We start from the raw sequence: 17,218 nt of genomic DNA on the forward strand, positions 1-17,218 counted from the left end.
AGCTTTTAAAACAAGATACTCGATAAGTAAACTGGCTTACTAATTTTACTTCTGCCCTCATTCAAGTTCACGGTTTTGTAAATTCAAAGATAAACGAATGGATATCCTGGCCAACCTACATAAATGAATAATTTCAGAATTTTGTACAGTCCAGATGTGAATAACATTCTAAGGAAGCTCTTTCTATATGCCCCACTAGTGAAGAACAATTCTACAATACTGACCAATAGTCAAACATTATGACAATAGTGCCTAGTCAAAACGTTTTAGAAAGCTTACAGAAGAGTGCTTTTAGCACATCAGCCATCTTATTTTTTTTAAAAGAAAAAAACATTTACACAGTTTGGGCAGGTTTGGGGAAGACATTTTATGGACCTTAAAGGTTAAGTGCAAATTAGCACGTATGTCAACAAAACTTCTTCGCATTCTAGAGGGGAGTTAAGGGAAGAAATAAGCGGGAGGATTCCATGTTTCACAGTACCCATCCCCAGAACCAAACAATGCGTTTGCAAGCACATGTACCCATTGGTTTGCTGCAGAAAACCCATCATTCTTAATCATGGAGGTGCTGTAACTCCCTGGTTTGAAAAAAAAATGTATGAAGGCTACGCAAGTAGTAAGATTCAATTATTCAGTAACTGCAAATAAACTACATAGAATCAATCACCAGGTGCAGTTGCAAACAATGAGGCCTTGAAGCATCAGTCCTCTTTCATGCCAGTGAGAACTTAGCAGATGTTACTACACAGCCAGAAACTTGAAGGATCAGCATAAAAGCCAGCATAGCTTCAAAGTCAAGTCTCTGGGCAGCCTTAGATTGTTAAAACATCAAAGTCATCTTAACTAAGCTCGAAATTAAATATGTTAACATGTACAGTCATATCATTGTATATAGATCACTGCGATAGATTATATGGGAAGACTAAGGTTTCAATCATAGTATCTTAAGTACTTCATTAGGTTTTAACTCCCAGCTTCCTTGGCCCCTACAAACCACCATAGACCGTGTCGAGAAAAACACAAAGTGAACAAACCACAGTGCTGACGGTCGACCCACGGCAGGAAGATGTATGCTTACACGTTATATGTTCATGTTATGTAAAGCACGAGCCTGACAAAATATATTATTGAAACACACATATGCCACAGTAAAAAGCGGAACGCCCCCAAGGGGTATATGTACATTAACTTTCTACCAAACGTTATTCATGTAGCATGCTACTGCCAATGACACAGCAAATCAGGCAGAGGCCGAGAAAGACATGTACCACCAAACGCTTTTTTTGTATGTAACTCATAGATACCAAAGTTAACAGCGAAAGGTCATAAATGTAAGTGTATGTTGTTGAAAAATAAAAATATTTTTCAAAAAAAAAAGGACTTACATGTGTGCAATTTTGTATAGCCATGAAGTCAGAGGTCATTTAAATCCAAATAAGCTTCTCATGCATTAGAGATTAAGGATACCATATGAGTCTTCTGTATCTCCTCCCACCATCCCCCTCCCCCAATTTCTCCCACCCCAGCCAAATCGATGCACCCTTGTGGCACAATCAAATACATTGAATTTTTCACATGAAGCGTTGACAACTTACTGTGAGGAAGCCATCCAGCTCCAGTAACTTCTTAGGAAAAAAGCTTGCAACCAGGTCTTCAGCCTAAAGGAAGTCACAGCAGTTTTGAGAATAAGCAAATGCAGAAGGTGAATGGACCTAAGTGCAATGCTAGGTCTATTAATGGATTCTTCCAAGACGTGGACAGTATAAGAACTCAACAAAATAATTGCAGCTTTGTTATTGCTTCAAGTTTAAAAGCACATTTGCAGCAACTTCTCTAACCACAGTATCATGCAGGTTCCCAACAATAAAGAACAGTGCTCAATAAAAATAAAACAAATAACCTACCATCACAACTCGCATTTTGCTCAAATAGATTAAGGTTGCAACAAAATGTGCACAATATCATCTGCCAAGCTTATGTGCTGCATTCACTTCAAAATAAACAAAAAATACAGAACTTTCAGAACCTTCTATTGGGAGCAGACTACCAGACCACAAATTATCGTGCAATTCAAGAAGCCAAACAATAGCATGCTATATAATGAATTTGTTAAGTCTTTAGTCGAGTCACTTACTTCACTTGTGATTCTCTCTCTGAAACAATCGACCTTAAAAAGGAAAGGAAAACAGTTTAAGAGAAATATGTCAAACAGTAACATAACATTTTCAGTCACAAGTGGTTCGTACCATTTTTAATACTGGATTTTACCCCTCGGACAGCTATAAAAGGCCTCAAACGAGTTCCTCAAATTGCTGTTCATGTTGAAGACAACCACATGTGGAAAATGGATGTGGGTCACACTATGCCACAGTCAAAAAACAAAATTTCCTATAATACAGCTTAATCCCCACATGATTACAGCATACTTTGGTAGATGAGCTCATCACACGTGTGTGGGGCACGGCTTGTAAAATCATTAAAATGTTAGACCTGTAGGTTTAGAAACTTAAATAATCTACTTGACCCAACTATAATGTACTTGACCTATGAACTGGTCTAAACGGGATGGTCACAGTTCACTTTACAAAATCCTCTAACTTCAGCCACAGAAAGAGAAGTAAATGTGGAAGACAAATTGACCTGTCTCTGAAAGCGAGCAAATGAGACAAGTTAAGATTTAACCCGTTTAGCGCGTCGAACATTCCGCCCCAGTGCGGACGTTCGATCGCGCTAACGGGATTCGGATGTCCAACGGTCGTGCGCAGCACCAGCGAGGTAGTGCACACGACGACCGTTGGACGTTCGCAGCACGGAAAGGGTTAAAGGCATTTTTATTGCTCATTCACTTTGTGAGCAATCAGAACACCTGTTGTCAGCTCACCAGAAAGGTGGGGTAGGCCCTAAAAATAGCTCATCCTGATTAAATTTGGCTCACCATAGTGAGTGGATTTTTCGATCACTGGGGTGGGAGTGGAATGGTGCAGAGGGGAGTAGGGTTTGTAACGGCACGGAAAAAAGACCCATGATCCTTTGACTAAACATTTTTTGCAGTGGTGGAAGTTAAAGGGGTGTGGAATTTATTAACATATCTACGTCCATGGGCAGGTTGCTTCATAAATCTACTTGCCCTGTAGCAAAATCCACTTGTCCCTTTTGTTACATGTAATGCGGCGAATTATGGCACCAATCCCATTATATAAGAGCTCCGATATAACCTCTCCGATTAGGCCAGGGCTCATACCAAAGTAGGGTTTGAATATGAGCCATTCCCTTACGTTGCCATGTTTCCCCAGATCTGCATACTGGGGCTGAAGGTAGAGGTAAGCAAAAGAACCAGGTTCTGTGCAAACCTACTAACTTGCATGTTTTTCACTCTTCTCTAATCTTTTCCCATACTGAGAAAGATTGGAACTTTACTCCTCAATGGCAGATGTGAAACTTCTTCCAGGGTTTGGAAAAAAGTGGTTGCAAGGAAAGTGAACTTGAAAACACACATTTTTGTGTGAGCAAATCTAGTCATGCATATTTGCTCATGCTAAAATGCAGTTGACAAATATTTTCTAGGAGTACTATTTCTTAGCCTACTACTGTAAACTTGTAGATTCAGTTGTTTATCTGCACTTAATGCAAGGACATATACCATGGGTGCTCTTTTGAGACTTTCTTTAATAATTTGGCCTCTAATTAGGTCTGGCATTAACCATGACTTTGTGTAAATTCTGTATCTTTCTCTATTAGCTGGCTTCACTGTTAGGGACATCCTTTTGCACTTTTACAAGAAGCATATCGGCACACAACGTAGTTTAGTTCAGTGCCTTCAACTACTGAGGAGATGTGTGCTTTGAGACCAGAAACTATTTTTGTGTTTGCCAGTGTGTTATAATGGTGAGGTCCCAGCAGCTCCAACATCAATAAGGTTGTACATAAACCATGCCAAAACATGTCACACATTGACAAAAACAAAAGGCTGACCACCAATTTAAGACTTGCTGGCTTGGACAATGCTGGTTTGTTTTTAAGTTACCAATAATCTTATTGAAACTGGTTACACTGATTTTCCATTATGAATCTTCTTTGGGCAATACTAGCATGCATCAACACATTTTACTATATGATGCTGTAAAGAAATGGTACCTAAAAGTTAACAGTAGCTTAGCTAAATGTTTTTTTCCTACTTGCATTTTTCGTGAACAATTTATTTTGAAAGCAAAGACTCCTCAATCTTGCTATCAAGCTTCTGCAAATATTTGCATCCAACCAGAGAGAATTTTGGCAGCATTATACAAAGCTTCATATTGCTAAACTTTGAAAACATTTGTGCACATTTGCACATTAATGAACCATATATACAGGTTTGAACAGCATTAACACATGGACACAAATATGACCTTAACTGCAGACAATGCCCTTCTCTCATCCATAATTTGTTACTATAAACTGGCAGCCAAAGGGTTTGTACTGTAGGGAGTACAGAGCCATATTTTGTTTGGCTCTGTACAGTTGCTTGGAGCCGTTATCAAAGTGAGTGGCTCTTTGCTTACTTTGTACATGCACAGGATGTGACCACCCCCCCCCCTACCTCAAATTCAATTTCCTTTATACTTTAGATGGGAGTAAGAGTCATGACACCTATTTCAACACCATAGAATATATGGAAAAGTAAAGCATGATACACTAAACACTGAATTGATCAAGGAATCAGATGTTTACAAACCACACTTTAGAGTTAGGTAGGGCCTTATATAAACTGATGGTCAGTATATACGCAAGTATGGTCAAATCACCTTGATTGAAAGGTGAACCATGTAGCAAATAGTCAATTTATCCAGATCAGACATGACCAGTTTGTGGAAAATATCAATATTGCTGCTAGCCAGCAGCTGTGAGGTCCATCTAGATTTAGCGTTCAGGCCACTGCCAACGCTCAGGTTCATTTGAACATAAAGGTCACTGAACCCTATACATAGTCATTGGTTCCCTTCACATTCAGATATTGGCAGTAATAATCTTGTGTCAAACACATCCTGTATAGTCAAATCATCACATGAAAAATTGAGTTGTGGTGTGCTTATGTCTTTATTGGCACAGAGAGAGTGCAAATGTTTTTTCAGTTTAAGGAGTCTCATGATTTTAAATAAGTCAACCTTGGTTCTACACATATCGCCTCTGGTAACTAGAACTGCTGATTTCACTAGTTTTGTACGAGTACAATCTCCCAACTATAACATCCATGTAACGGTCGTTTATTTTTAAGTGAATTTCTATCTTTGTTTAACTAGTAGTTACGTTAGCAGAACAGTGGAGAAAGGGGGTGGTACCTCCGATCAGCTCTCAGGAATCCCGCTCTAAGGGACTTTCTGGAAGTAACATGTGGGCGTCTTGGCCCCCAGCAGCCAAGGGGACTTTCATCACCCACGCAGTTGTGCACCAGGATACGCATTTGTAGAGGGGCGGAGAAAATGGGATATGACCTCCGAAGTCCTTACAGCATACATGCTCTGTTGGACATACCGGAGGTAACAGGAGGGGCAGTTGGTCCCCCCCTATCCCCCCATAACAGCATGGGTTGGCTCAACTGAGTACCCCATGCTGATAACAGACTCTGGCCATACACAGCGTGCAGATAGCTGCAGGGGCCTGCCCAACCCCCTCACTGGACCCAACTGCCCACACACACACAGCCTTTGACTTGGTCTTGCGCCTAACCCCATACAAGCACTCTACATCCACTGCACATCTCCATTAGCCTTGCACAGCATGCGGTTAGTCGCAAGGCCTGGCCGCATCAAAGAATTACAACATGAAAATATAAAAAGGGACAAGGAGGTGAGCATATCAACATTTACAAACCAGATTTATCATCTTTGCCCAAAAAACACCAATAACTAATCAAATGTATATTCCACGCAATGTTTGTTGATTCCTGCGCCATAACTGTACCACAGTAGGCTCTCTGTGCAGGTAGGGATTATAGACTGTGGAGAAGTGTGGCTCAATGATTAGAGCGGCAGACCCTGATGCAGAGGTTTAGCCCGGGACCAGGGTTCAATTCCCCACCTCGGCGGGTCTTGGGCTCAAAATTCCACGGATCTGATAATTCTCGCCTCAGTGCCTATTGTAATCATAGAGTCCCACTCTGCAACTCTGGGCAATAGCTTGCTTAATCTCCACAACGGCCCCCACAACGCGAAGGATGCCTGGCCTCCACCTTGGAGGTGCCCAGGAGTGGACGCCTCACAGGGAAAGCCGGGATGGGTTCCACAGCGGTATTCGTACAAGCGCCTTGAGACCCTAGGGGGTGAGTAGTGCGCTATACAAGTATCAATTTACATTTTTACCGAGGTAATAGTAAGGCCGGATAGATACACCCAGAAACAGATTCTCTTGAGAGAGGAGATATTGTCCTCTGAATGATCTATCGATATAACCACACACACACACACACACACCTGGGGGGGGGGGGGGGGGGGGGGGGGGGGAAGGTAGGGATTTATATCAACTGGCACCCCAACCAAGTAGATTGCCATAGGGGACAAGAAGATCTAATGTTTAGTTCAGGAGTCGCCAACATTAAGTAGTAAGAGCTACTTATGCTCAATGAAAATCGTCAACTATTGTTAAAAAATTACATAAGTGGAAACATATGCATGGTTACCATCAGTAATCACCTCAGTGCACTAGACAAAGCTGCCAGCAGTAACGTAAAAACAAGCATTTGCAATGCAAAAGATCCCGCATTTGATAGTTTAAGCTATTGGCATTGTAAATCTGTTTTGATAATTAACATACATGAAAGGCATTATCATTTACAACGCCAATAGCAGAAACTCTTGTAAATGCGAGACATATTTGACTTCAAAGAAGCGGCTGCTATTGTCCCGGGCTTCTTCGAAAGTGAAAGCATGCATGGCGTGCTTAATGTTGCAGGAAAGCATGTCGTACCTGCAGTAGGAGAAACTCAAGAAAGAAAATAGTGCTTACAGATTAAATACGACATACTATGTAACAGAAGTAAAAGGGCTAGTCCTCATAGGAGGTTACAAATGAAGAGAAGGCGGTACTAAGGAGGGACTAACAAGCCTATTTACGCATCAGAAGCCAGCATTTACAAAAGGACAATGGCACAAGCCGAAGGCTTAGACACACTCTGGACTAAACGCAGAGCGCTTGGGATCTACCGAGGACTCACTTGGGAGTCGACCTGCACCGGAAGCCGATGGGCAGATTCCATTCACCCTAGAAACTACGATTTAATCTTCCAGCTGGCCGATTGAAGGGGCTGCCTGGTGGTTAGATAACGGGACCAAATTAATCTCCATGAGAACTGAAGCAGAGACCTTGAGCCTGCAACACTTGGTTTAATAAACTAAACTTATGGAAAAAGGTATTAATTTCCTAATTCCGTGAACAAGAGTGAAAACATTACCACCTTGTCTCCTACTTCCTTTAGGGATTGTGCTACTCTTCTGGCTGCCCACATTTGTAGTCCTGATGAAGACTCGCATGGCCACGGTCTAATTTGCCTTAAGGCCTCAAGACGAGTCGAAACGTCGACGCTGTATAATCTGTCCTGAATGGTGTTACACACCTTTTTGTGCAATATAAACTTGGAAGCAATGTCTCCATAAAAAAGTATTTAGAATCTATACTACACGCCAGGCCATTTGGAAATTGTATATTGTGCGAATTTACTGCATGTATATAAAAAAAAGTTTCAATTTTTTTTTACTCTATGCTCCTTTTCTACTTTTCTATTTTAGCACTCTACATTTCAATTTTCTGCACATTCTTCTTTTGGGCAACCAAAACATTTTTTTATATATATTGAGATAGCCATGACTGCAATGAATTAAAATTGCCCTGAATCTATAACTATTGCTGTTGCTTTTTGTTTGGTTGTATACAAACATTCATTGAATGTGTTGGGCTGATCTGTTGGACATGTCCCACAACTAAGATAAGGTTTTGAATATTCACTTGATTTATTTATCTTGAGTAAAAGTTGTCTGAGACCATTGTTTTTGAATAACTATATATATATATATATATATATATATATATATATATATATATATATATATATATATATATATATATATATAAGGAATCCATAGATAAAATGATACGGTTTACACAGACAACCAGCATGTTATTAATAATGTAAATAATGCGACTAATAATACGCATTCATGCAGATTATGTTTCTTAGTCAACTTTCATAATTAAATATTTACGCATTCATGCGGTTATTTTAAACATCCAGTCAAAACGTCACTGTATATATGATTATTTATACAGAATGACCTATGTAAATATGTTAAGACACAAATGTCTTTACTCTGGATTGCAACATTGTCACATCAATATGGCGCTACAATGTACTGTGCCTTTAATCAAGGCCCTGTTTTAAAATTTCTAAACATGTGACTCATGTTTGGAGGTGGGACCCGGATGGGTGTGTCTTCACTGCAAAAGATATATAAAAAAAAGTTTCCACCTTGTGCAATGTGGTGTGTGAACAAGACTACGTCAGTAGTCGAAACGTTGCATTTTGGAAGGCACGAGAACTAGATAAAACATCTTGCCTGGAAAGCGTGGGGTCTGTCTCTTCTCTCGCCGCTGTGCAGTGGAGGTTTGAAGATTTGTGCGGATATATATATATATATATATAATACATATTAGGCGGAGAGTGGGCAGAGCGAATACAGCATGCCTAGCAGAGCAGTGCATGAGCTGCCCTAAAAAGGCTGTCAAATTGAAATGCCTCTACAGCCACAGTTACAATAGCCGTGACATGAAAGTCATATTAACCCCTTCGATGCTGATGACGAGCTCAGCTCGTCATCACCCACGAGTGTTGTGTGCTGATGACGAGCTGAGCTCGTCATGGGAACTGCAAAATGGCAAAATCCAGCACAGGAGGGGGAAAACACCTAGCAGCCAAGGTGTTAAAAAAATCTTACAAAATGGTTTCACTCAAAAAAAAAAAGTGTTAGAAATATTTTGGAAATTCTGCCGTTTTTCTCCAAACATCACCTTATAAGCTTTGAAAATACACAATCTTGGCATACATGTTATAAGTCAACTAGCCAAAAGGTTCTAATTTAGAATGGTTGGATGCACATAGACGAGCCAATTAAAAAGGTAGCCGAGAGCTACCAGTAGCTCACGGGCTACTTGGAGAAACTGGCTCTAGTTCGTACCACGGACAACTAGACATTAAATCACACTACAAAGGGATGATCTGAGGAACTTTGGTACTCACAGCCAATCAGGATGGCTTTAACAAATCACAAGCCCATTGGACATCTGCAAAGGCCTCTTATTGGAGGACTGGCCCTAGAACAGAGTGGGCTGGGGAAAACATAAGGTCGCTTCCTAGACTAGCATGTTAACTTCCATTGGTTAATAGAGCCTGGGGGTGGCCCATGTACTGCTATTGGCATGATTCAGGAACCATTTCATCCTGCGTTTCCCCAAAAACACGCTAGTTAACTAGGAGCCCCGATGTTGCTGCAAAGGAGAAGGGTAAAAAAATAAAAGAAAAACTCAGCTCTAGAGCGTGGGGTAGAAGGCTGGAGGGGATGGAGGATGGAGTGTAGCTGTCCCTGTTTCAACTCAATGCCCATCGTTATTGTGGTAGCCTTTCTGCACCCACAGATCTGAAGAATGCAGAGATCCATCGTATGCCATCAGCCTCACATCCCCTATATCAGCTTGTGTCTTTCAGCATTATGCAGCAGTCTCAGTATGCACAAAGCGCTTTAGAGTATAATAAGCTCTGTATTCTACAAATGTAAACAATAAACTGGACCACGCCGCCACCTGCGTTATGGCTAGCGAAAAAGAATCAGATGCCTCAGTGTGCCCGGCTTATACCCCATTTTGAAAGTGAAAAACTGCAATAAATCCGTGATTAAATATTTCGCTCAACCTGTGAGACTCCAGTATGGAGTCACTTGGAAAAGGTGAAGAGTCAGCCCACTGAAGGGAATGTATAACACTAAGTATTGGGGAGGGAAGGATTTCCAGGTTATGTATCCCTGAAGTATAAGAAGATTGTGTTCTAAATGATTTGTGCCACAGTCAGTTAGAGATACTGAGTAAAGTGCGCAGTGCAGGGACTCGATGGGTGTATGTCTTTTACTGCATATTGTGAGTAAGCACACAGGGGTGGATGTACATATGTCTATAGAGTGCGTGTTGATACATTTAAAAGTTGTGTGTGGACGGCAGGCAGGAATGTTTGCACGGTGGGTGTCATTTCAGGAGGTGGTCTGTCTAGATGGTCTCTGCAGGACCTTATGTGCACATAGCGTGTGCGAATCTGCATTAGCCGTGTTGCAGATATTAAGCATCTGATGAAGTCCCTTCAGTGTGTGGATAAATGCATCTTTGAAAATGTGTATGTCTCAGGAGCACTTCCAGGCCTCTGCCTTCTATAGAGCGCTTTAAAATGTACTCCTTGAAATGGTCTGCTCCTGGACGAGTCTGCTCTTCACTTCGCCAGCACATTCCCATTGATGGGAATTGAGTCAAGTGAGTGAATTAGGAGAGGCGACAGACTACATGAAACTAAGGGAAGTAATGTATAAAAACAAGAGAAAAAGTAATGAGAATTAAAAAGGTTATCGAAATAGGAAATGAGAAACCACAGGCCAGTGAACGAGAGAAAAGGGACAGAAAAAGTGAAAAGAATGGACATTATAAATTAGTAAAGAACACAATCTGCATGTTGTTGGATAACATCAGAGTCAGATGCCAAATGGACTTGCCAGTCACAGACTGCTAGCTGTAATCTACAGTTCACTTATACTAACCCTCGAGAGACGGTTCAGTGGATTCATAACAGGATGCACAGAGGCTTGTTTAGTTTGCAAGTGATGGGTCTTAATCGACGAACTATACACAGAGTGCTGTCTATCCCTTAATATCATATATTACAATATTGTAAAAAAGTCAACCGTATAAGAAATACAAAAGCACAAGTACCCCCCAATAGATGTGGTCAGAACAAGGCAGGCCATAAAACGCAGTGCAATAGACTAAACCCCTGCTGCTAGGAGGTGCAAACAAGTCAACTGAAAAAGTAAGGACTTCTACAACGTGCCACTATTTCCTGGAGTATATATTAGCACAAAGACACCCCTTATCAAGGGAGATATGAGTTTATTTTATGAATGGTTTACATTTGTGACACCTTTTCATCTTGGATTACCGGATCAATTACACTGCATCAGCAAAACTATATTCCTGTGACTTACTCGTACATTATCGACTTTCATCTATATTAATTGATAAATATTCCGTGTGGCAGCAGCTTTTGAGGCAACACTACAGCAGCCCTGAGGAAGTAAGTAGTTTCAGATTAAACGTGCTGATCTCATCTAAAACAACAATTTCATCCCAGTCAATTACATCATGTGTATAAACCGCTCAACTGAAGGATTGATCAATATTTTTGTTAAACATCAAAGCTCAAACACAACTACACTGTTAGAAATCAATCCATTTTACTAATATTAAGAATAAACACGTTTTCATTCCATCCTTCAATTATGATGGACTGCACTTTCATTTCAAATGTTTGCGTGCTCCAGGCATTAGTAACATATTACAATACCATAGTGATAGCTCAGTAAGTTATGCACCTTGAAAACAATTTCTTGATCGCGGATTACAATCAGTGTATTGATAAGTAGGTTAATGCACCTACTGCATTTATCTTTATGTAACCTTTGTACTATAGGTTCCAATTCTAGGGAAGAACTTCTATATCAGTAGAGCACAGACAATATGATCTCTATACCAGAAATGTTCTTGGGTTAAAACTTAAGGGGAAAAAAAACGGATTCAATGTTTCTTTTAAAAAATAACACCCCAAAACACCTCCCCAAACTGCAAACACATATTTCCAGTTGCAACGTATTCCTTTTTTGACACCAGCTAACTGATATTGGTAGTATGTCAGACAAGTTGCCTTCTTTATAGGACAACTAGAATTTAGTAACATTTTGTCCCTTGGACAAGAACATTCATTTAAAAATTCCACACCCCAGAGATGACACACCCATCTGTGTATAGCGCCAATAGGAGTCAGAGAGCGTGATTGTTAAGCCTTCCTTCAAAGTGATATTGGCAGTTGTGCCACACAGCCTTGTAACTCCATGGCCACGCCAAACAAAATGGGCAACAGCCAGACATTTCTGGTGCCTCGAGTAATCTGGATTTGAGCAGATAGGAGATCATTTAATCAAACGCAAGCTACCATCTGGTGGTATGGCAGGGTTATTCACTTCATTAAGGCTGCCCTGAAGCCCATACGCTCCAATATCCAAAAGGGATAATGCTATTCAAGTGAGTCGAAGGCCTTGATGGCATCCAGTAGTAAAGTCACCACGTATAATAAAGGATTAATGTGATGCAGTCCAGCAGATTCGGTACAAAGGTTACATGAAGTCTAACGCCCAGGGATAAAGCCTGACTGATCGTAGACAAACTAGCTTAGGCAGTAATGGAAACAGACTCCTGGTCAATAATTTGGCCACAATATTTTTTGTCTATGTTAAGCAGCAACAGGAGTTATCAGCTATTGCAACTATCGAGAGGGGGTTATCAGGCTTCAACATTATTATAGCCCTCCAAGTCTTGCACAGAATTCAAGGTGGCCAACAGCTGGACATACTCATTAAGGAATTGCACTGTCCGCCCATTGGTCCTAGGACCCTTGTCTGTAAGGAGATTTCAAGTCACATGCACCATTTCTTCCACTGAGTGTAAGCGGTCATGGTATGGACAAGGCACGCAGCCCTATGTCCAGGAACAAGGTTAGGTGTACTTTGCGAGGATCTGATTGAGAGGCCAGTCCAAACATCACCAGCTCTTTGGGAGATTAAACAGTCTTCTCAGTGTATTTCTAGGTCAGAGCCGACCAGAGGCCAACGAAACATGTGCCGGAGTTTTTCCCGGGGTAACTCCTTTAGCATACTGCCTAACATGAGCCTCCATCAAAAGGCGTTAACTTGCATAGCCAAGCAGTCTGATACACTTTAATCTTATCTGCAGCTTCCCTATACTCTTGCTTGGTATGGAGCTTCACCAGCAGTACAGTGTCCTGCATTAGTAGTTTTGTTCGAGTGCACAGATGACCTGTTTGAGGTCAGTGAAGTGGAGTACTGAAGATTTAAGGCTACTCAACTGCTTGCCTATGCAAATGCCATGGACCACCACCGTGAACACCCTCTGTAGAGTACTAGTGCTGCACACAGTGCTCGGAGGGAAAAGTATATGGTAGTTGCAATTTCAGCCTTGAAGGCTACATCTGAGAGAACAGGGTGGCAGAGTCCAGGCAAAGGCACCACAGGCTCAGGAAGTTAACCTTTAAGAGGACCAGAGCATGGTCTGACAGGGTTCCGTACAGGTGTTCTGTTGACAATGTCCAGGAGCCAATGTCTTTACTATCCAGCCAGTGGTGTATTGGTGATCAAGAGGATTGCGTGCCAGCAAAACATGCACTCTCAATGTTGTGCGAAAGCTGCACCTGCCATATGTCTACTAGGTTACTTTCTTCCATTAGGAGTAGTTGTGCCAGCCAATGGAGGAGCAAATAGAACAATTGATTGACAGGATGCAGAACAACGTCATACATTCACCCCAGTACTGCAATCTGTGCTTAAATCCATCGTTGTTTTGCCCACCATGCCATTCCAGTTTGAACCCAGCCATATCAAGCTAGCCTGGCTGATGAAGGGTGATGCCCTGAAACCAGTCCCAGAATGCAGGTTCCTGTCCAGGGAGGACCTGGCTTGGCAGTTTGGCCTGGACTGTTCCTACAAGGAACAGGGTCAAGAGTGATTTACTTATGGCTGGGCCCAAACTGGGGTGGTATGGCGAGCAAAAGAATGATTGATTAAACCCAGATACTTGTGACTGGGGGTGAACGTTAGCATTGTCCAGCATTCCGTCCATCAATTGTTTGTTTCTTTTGCATAAGCCAAAAGGAGGTCATCAAGATAGAATCTATTTAAGCCAGTGTCGGTAATTGCATTCAAGACCTTAACCTCCCCATGTATAGTTGATTGGGGATCTAGGGAAATAACTTCAGAAAAACAGCTTTTGATCGAAAGAGGTGCTGTTTATGCCTGGGGAATATTAATTATAGTTATTAGAAAGCCCTTTAGAGTACCATGCAATATACTGAAACTGCCTGCTTGGTTATATTTACTCTTTAACCTCATGGGTGCCATAGTAATTACGGCCGTATGCTGAGATTTTAAACAAGCATTAGAAATGCAATAGGTCTCGCAGCATTAGAGTTAGTGCTTTTAGAATTGTTTATGGTTTTTTTTGTAAATCTTTAGCATGAGGTTGAGGGTGAGTGAGGGTGAGTGAGGGTGAGTGGTTGAGGGTGAGTGGTTGAGGGTGAGTGGTTGAGGGTGAGTGGTTGAGGGTGAGTGGTTGAGGGTGAGTGGTTGAGGGTGAGTGAGGGTGAGTGAGGGTGAGTGAGGGTGAGTGAGGGTGAGTGAGGGTGAGTGAGGGTGAGTGAGGGTGAGTGAGGGTGAGTGAGGGTGAGTGAGGGTGAGTGAGGGTGAGTGAGGGTGAGTGAGGGTGAGTGAGGGTGAGTGAGGGTGAGTGAGGGTGAGTGAGGGTGAGTGAGGGTGAGTGAGGGTGAGTGAGGGTGAGTGAGGGTGAGTGAGGGTGAGTGAGGGTGAGTGAGGGTGAGTGAGGGTGAGTGAGGGTGAGTGAGGGTGAGTGAGGGTGAGTGAGGGTGAGTGAGGGTGAGTGAGGGTGAGTGAGGGTGAGTGAGGGTGAGTGAGGGTGAGTGAGGGTGAGTGAGGGTGAGTGAGGGTGAGTGAGGGTGAGTGAGGGTGAGTGAGGGTGAGTGAGGGTGAGTGAGGGTGAGTGAGGGTGAGTGAGGGTGAGTGAGGGTGAGTGAGGGTGAGTGAGGGTGAGTGAGGGTGAGTGAGGGTGAGTGAGGGTGAGTGAGGGTGAGTGAGGGTGAGTGAGGGTGAGTGAGGGTGAGTGAGGGTGAGTGAGGGTGAGTGAGGGTGAGTGAGGGTGAGTGAGGGTGAGTGAGGGTGAGTGAGGGTGAGTGAGGGTGAGTGAGGGTGAGTGAGGGTGAGTGAGGGTGAGTGAGGGTGAGTGAGGGTGAGTGAGGGTGAGTGAGGGTGAGTGAGGGTGAGTGAGGGTGAGTGAGGGTGAGTGAGGGTGAGTGAGGGTGAGTGAGGGTGAGTGAGGGTGAGTGAGGGTGAGTGAGGGTGAGTGAGGGTGAGTGAGGGTGAGTGAGGGTGAGTGAGGGTGAGTGAGGGTGAGTGAGGGTGAGTGAGGGTGAGTGAGGGTGAGTGAGGGTGAGTGAGGGTGAGTGAGGGTGAGTGAGGGTGAGTGAGGGTGAGTGAGGGTGAGTGAGGGTGAGTGAGGGTGAGTGAGGGTGAGTGAGGGTGAGTGAGGGTGAGTGAGGGTGAGTGAGGGTGAGTGAGGGTGAGTGAGGGTGAGTGAGGGTGAGTGAGGGTGAGTGAGGGTGAGTGAGGGTGAGTGAGGGTGAGTGAGGGTGAGTGAGGGTGAGTGAGGGTGAGTGAGGGTGAGTGAGGGTGAGTGAGGGTGAGTGAGGGTGAGTGAGGGTGAGTGAGGGTGAGTGAGGGTGAGTGAGGGTGAGTGAGGGTGAGTGAGGGTGAGTGAGGGTGAGTGAGGGTGAGTGAGGGTGAGTGAGGGTGAGTGAGGGTGAGTGAGGGTGAGTGAGGGTGAGTGAGGGTGAGTGAGGGTGAGTGAGGGTGAGTGAGGGTGAGTGAGGGTGAGTGAGGGTGAGTGAGGGTGAGTGAGGGTGAGTGAGGGTGAGTGAGGGTGAGTGAGGGTGAGTGAGGGTGAGTGAGGGTGAGTGAGGGTGAGTGAGGGTGAGTGAGGGTGAGTGAGGGTGAGTGAGGGTGAGTGAGGGTGAGTGAGGGTGAGTGAGGGTGAGTGAGGGTGAGTGAGGGTGAGTGAGGGTGAGTGAGGGTGAGTGAGGGTGAGTGAGGGTGAGTGAGGGTGAGTGAGGGTGAGTGAGGGTGAGTGAGGGTGAGTGAGGGTGAGTGAGGGTGAGTGAGGGTGAGTGAGGGTGAGTGAGGGTGAGTGAGGGTGAGTGAGGGTGAGTGAGGGTGAGTGAGGGTGAGTGAGGGTGAGTGAGGGTGAGTGAGGGTGAGTGAGGGTGAGTGAGGGTGAGTGAGGGTGAGTGAGGGTGAGTGAGGGTGAGTGAGGGTGAGTGAGGGTGAGTGAGGGTGAGTGAGGGTGAGTGAGGGTGAGTGAGGGTGAGTGAGGGTGAGTGAGGGTGAGTGAGGGTGAGTGAGGGTGAGTGAGGGTGAGTGAGGGTGAGTGAGGGTGAGTGAGGGTGAGTGAGGGTGAGTGAGGGTGAGTGAGGGTGAGTGAGGGTGAGTGAGGGTGAGTGAGGGTGAGTGAGGGTGAGTGAGGGTGAGTGAGGGTGAGTGAGGGTGAGTGAGGGTGAGTGAGGGTGAGTGAGGGTGAGTGAGGGTGAGTGAGGGTGAGTGAGGGTGAGTGAGGGTGAGTGAGGGTGAGTGAGGGTGAGTGAGGGTGAGTGAGGGTGAGTGAGGGTGAGTGAGGGTGAGTGAGGGTGAGTGAGGGTGAGTGAGGGTGAGTGAGGGTGAGTGAGGGTGAGTGAGGGTGAGTGAGGGTGAGTGAGGGTGAGTGAGGGTGAGTGAGGGTGAGTGAGGGTGAGTGAGGGTGAGTGAGTGAGGGTGAGTGAGGGTGAGAGGGTGAGTGAGTGAGGGTGAGTGAGGGTGAGTGAGGGTGAGTGAGTGAGGGTGAGTGAGTGAGGGTGAGTGAGGGAGTGAGGGTGAGTGAGGGAGTGAGGGTGAGTGAGGGAGTGAGAGTGAGTGAGTGAGGGTGAGTGAGTGAGGGTGAGTGAGTGAGGGTGAGTGAGTGAGGGTGAGTGAGTGAGGGTGAGTGAGTGAGGGTGAGTGAGTGAGGGTGAGTGAGTGAGGGTGAGTGAGTGAGGGTGAGTGAGTGAGGGTGAGTGAGGGTGGGTGAGTGAGGGTGGGTGAGGGTGGGTGAGGGTGGGTGAGGGTGGGTGAGGGTGGGTGAGGGTGGGTGAGGGTGGGTGAGGGTGGGTGAGGGTGGGTGAGGGTGGGTGAGGGTGGGTGAGGGTGGGTGAGGGTGGGTGAGGGTGAGTGAGGGTGGGTGAGTGAGGGTGAGTGAGGGTGAGTGAGGGTGAGTGGGAGGCCTTTCGCAAAGG

General features: G+C 44.4%; 1 protein-coding gene across 2 annotated transcripts in view; it reads right to left on the reverse strand.

The window, feature by feature from the left end:
* The window catches only part of PSME3 (proteasome activator subunit 3), a 288,151-nt gene that overhangs the window by 212,079 nt on the left and 58,854 nt on the right, over nucleotides 1–17,218 (reverse strand). For both annotated transcript variants that reach the window (XM_086924080.1, XM_086924079.1), the window contains exons 2-3: nucleotides 2,135–2,167; nucleotides 1,596–1,658 (exon numbers count right to left, since the gene is read on the reverse strand). In XM_086924080.1, the coding sequence (XP_086780206.1) occupies nucleotides 1,596–1,658; nucleotides 2,135–2,167 (96 nt within the window). The remainder of the gene's footprint in view (nucleotides 1–1,595; nucleotides 1,659–2,134; nucleotides 2,168–17,218) is intronic.

Source organism: Lissotriton vulgaris, chromosome 5 (assembly GCF_964263255.1).
Source record: "Lissotriton vulgaris chromosome 5, aLisVul1.2, whole genome shotgun sequence".
In the NCBI taxonomy this organism is placed as follows: Eukaryota; Metazoa; Chordata; class Amphibia; order Caudata; family Salamandridae; genus Lissotriton; species Lissotriton vulgaris.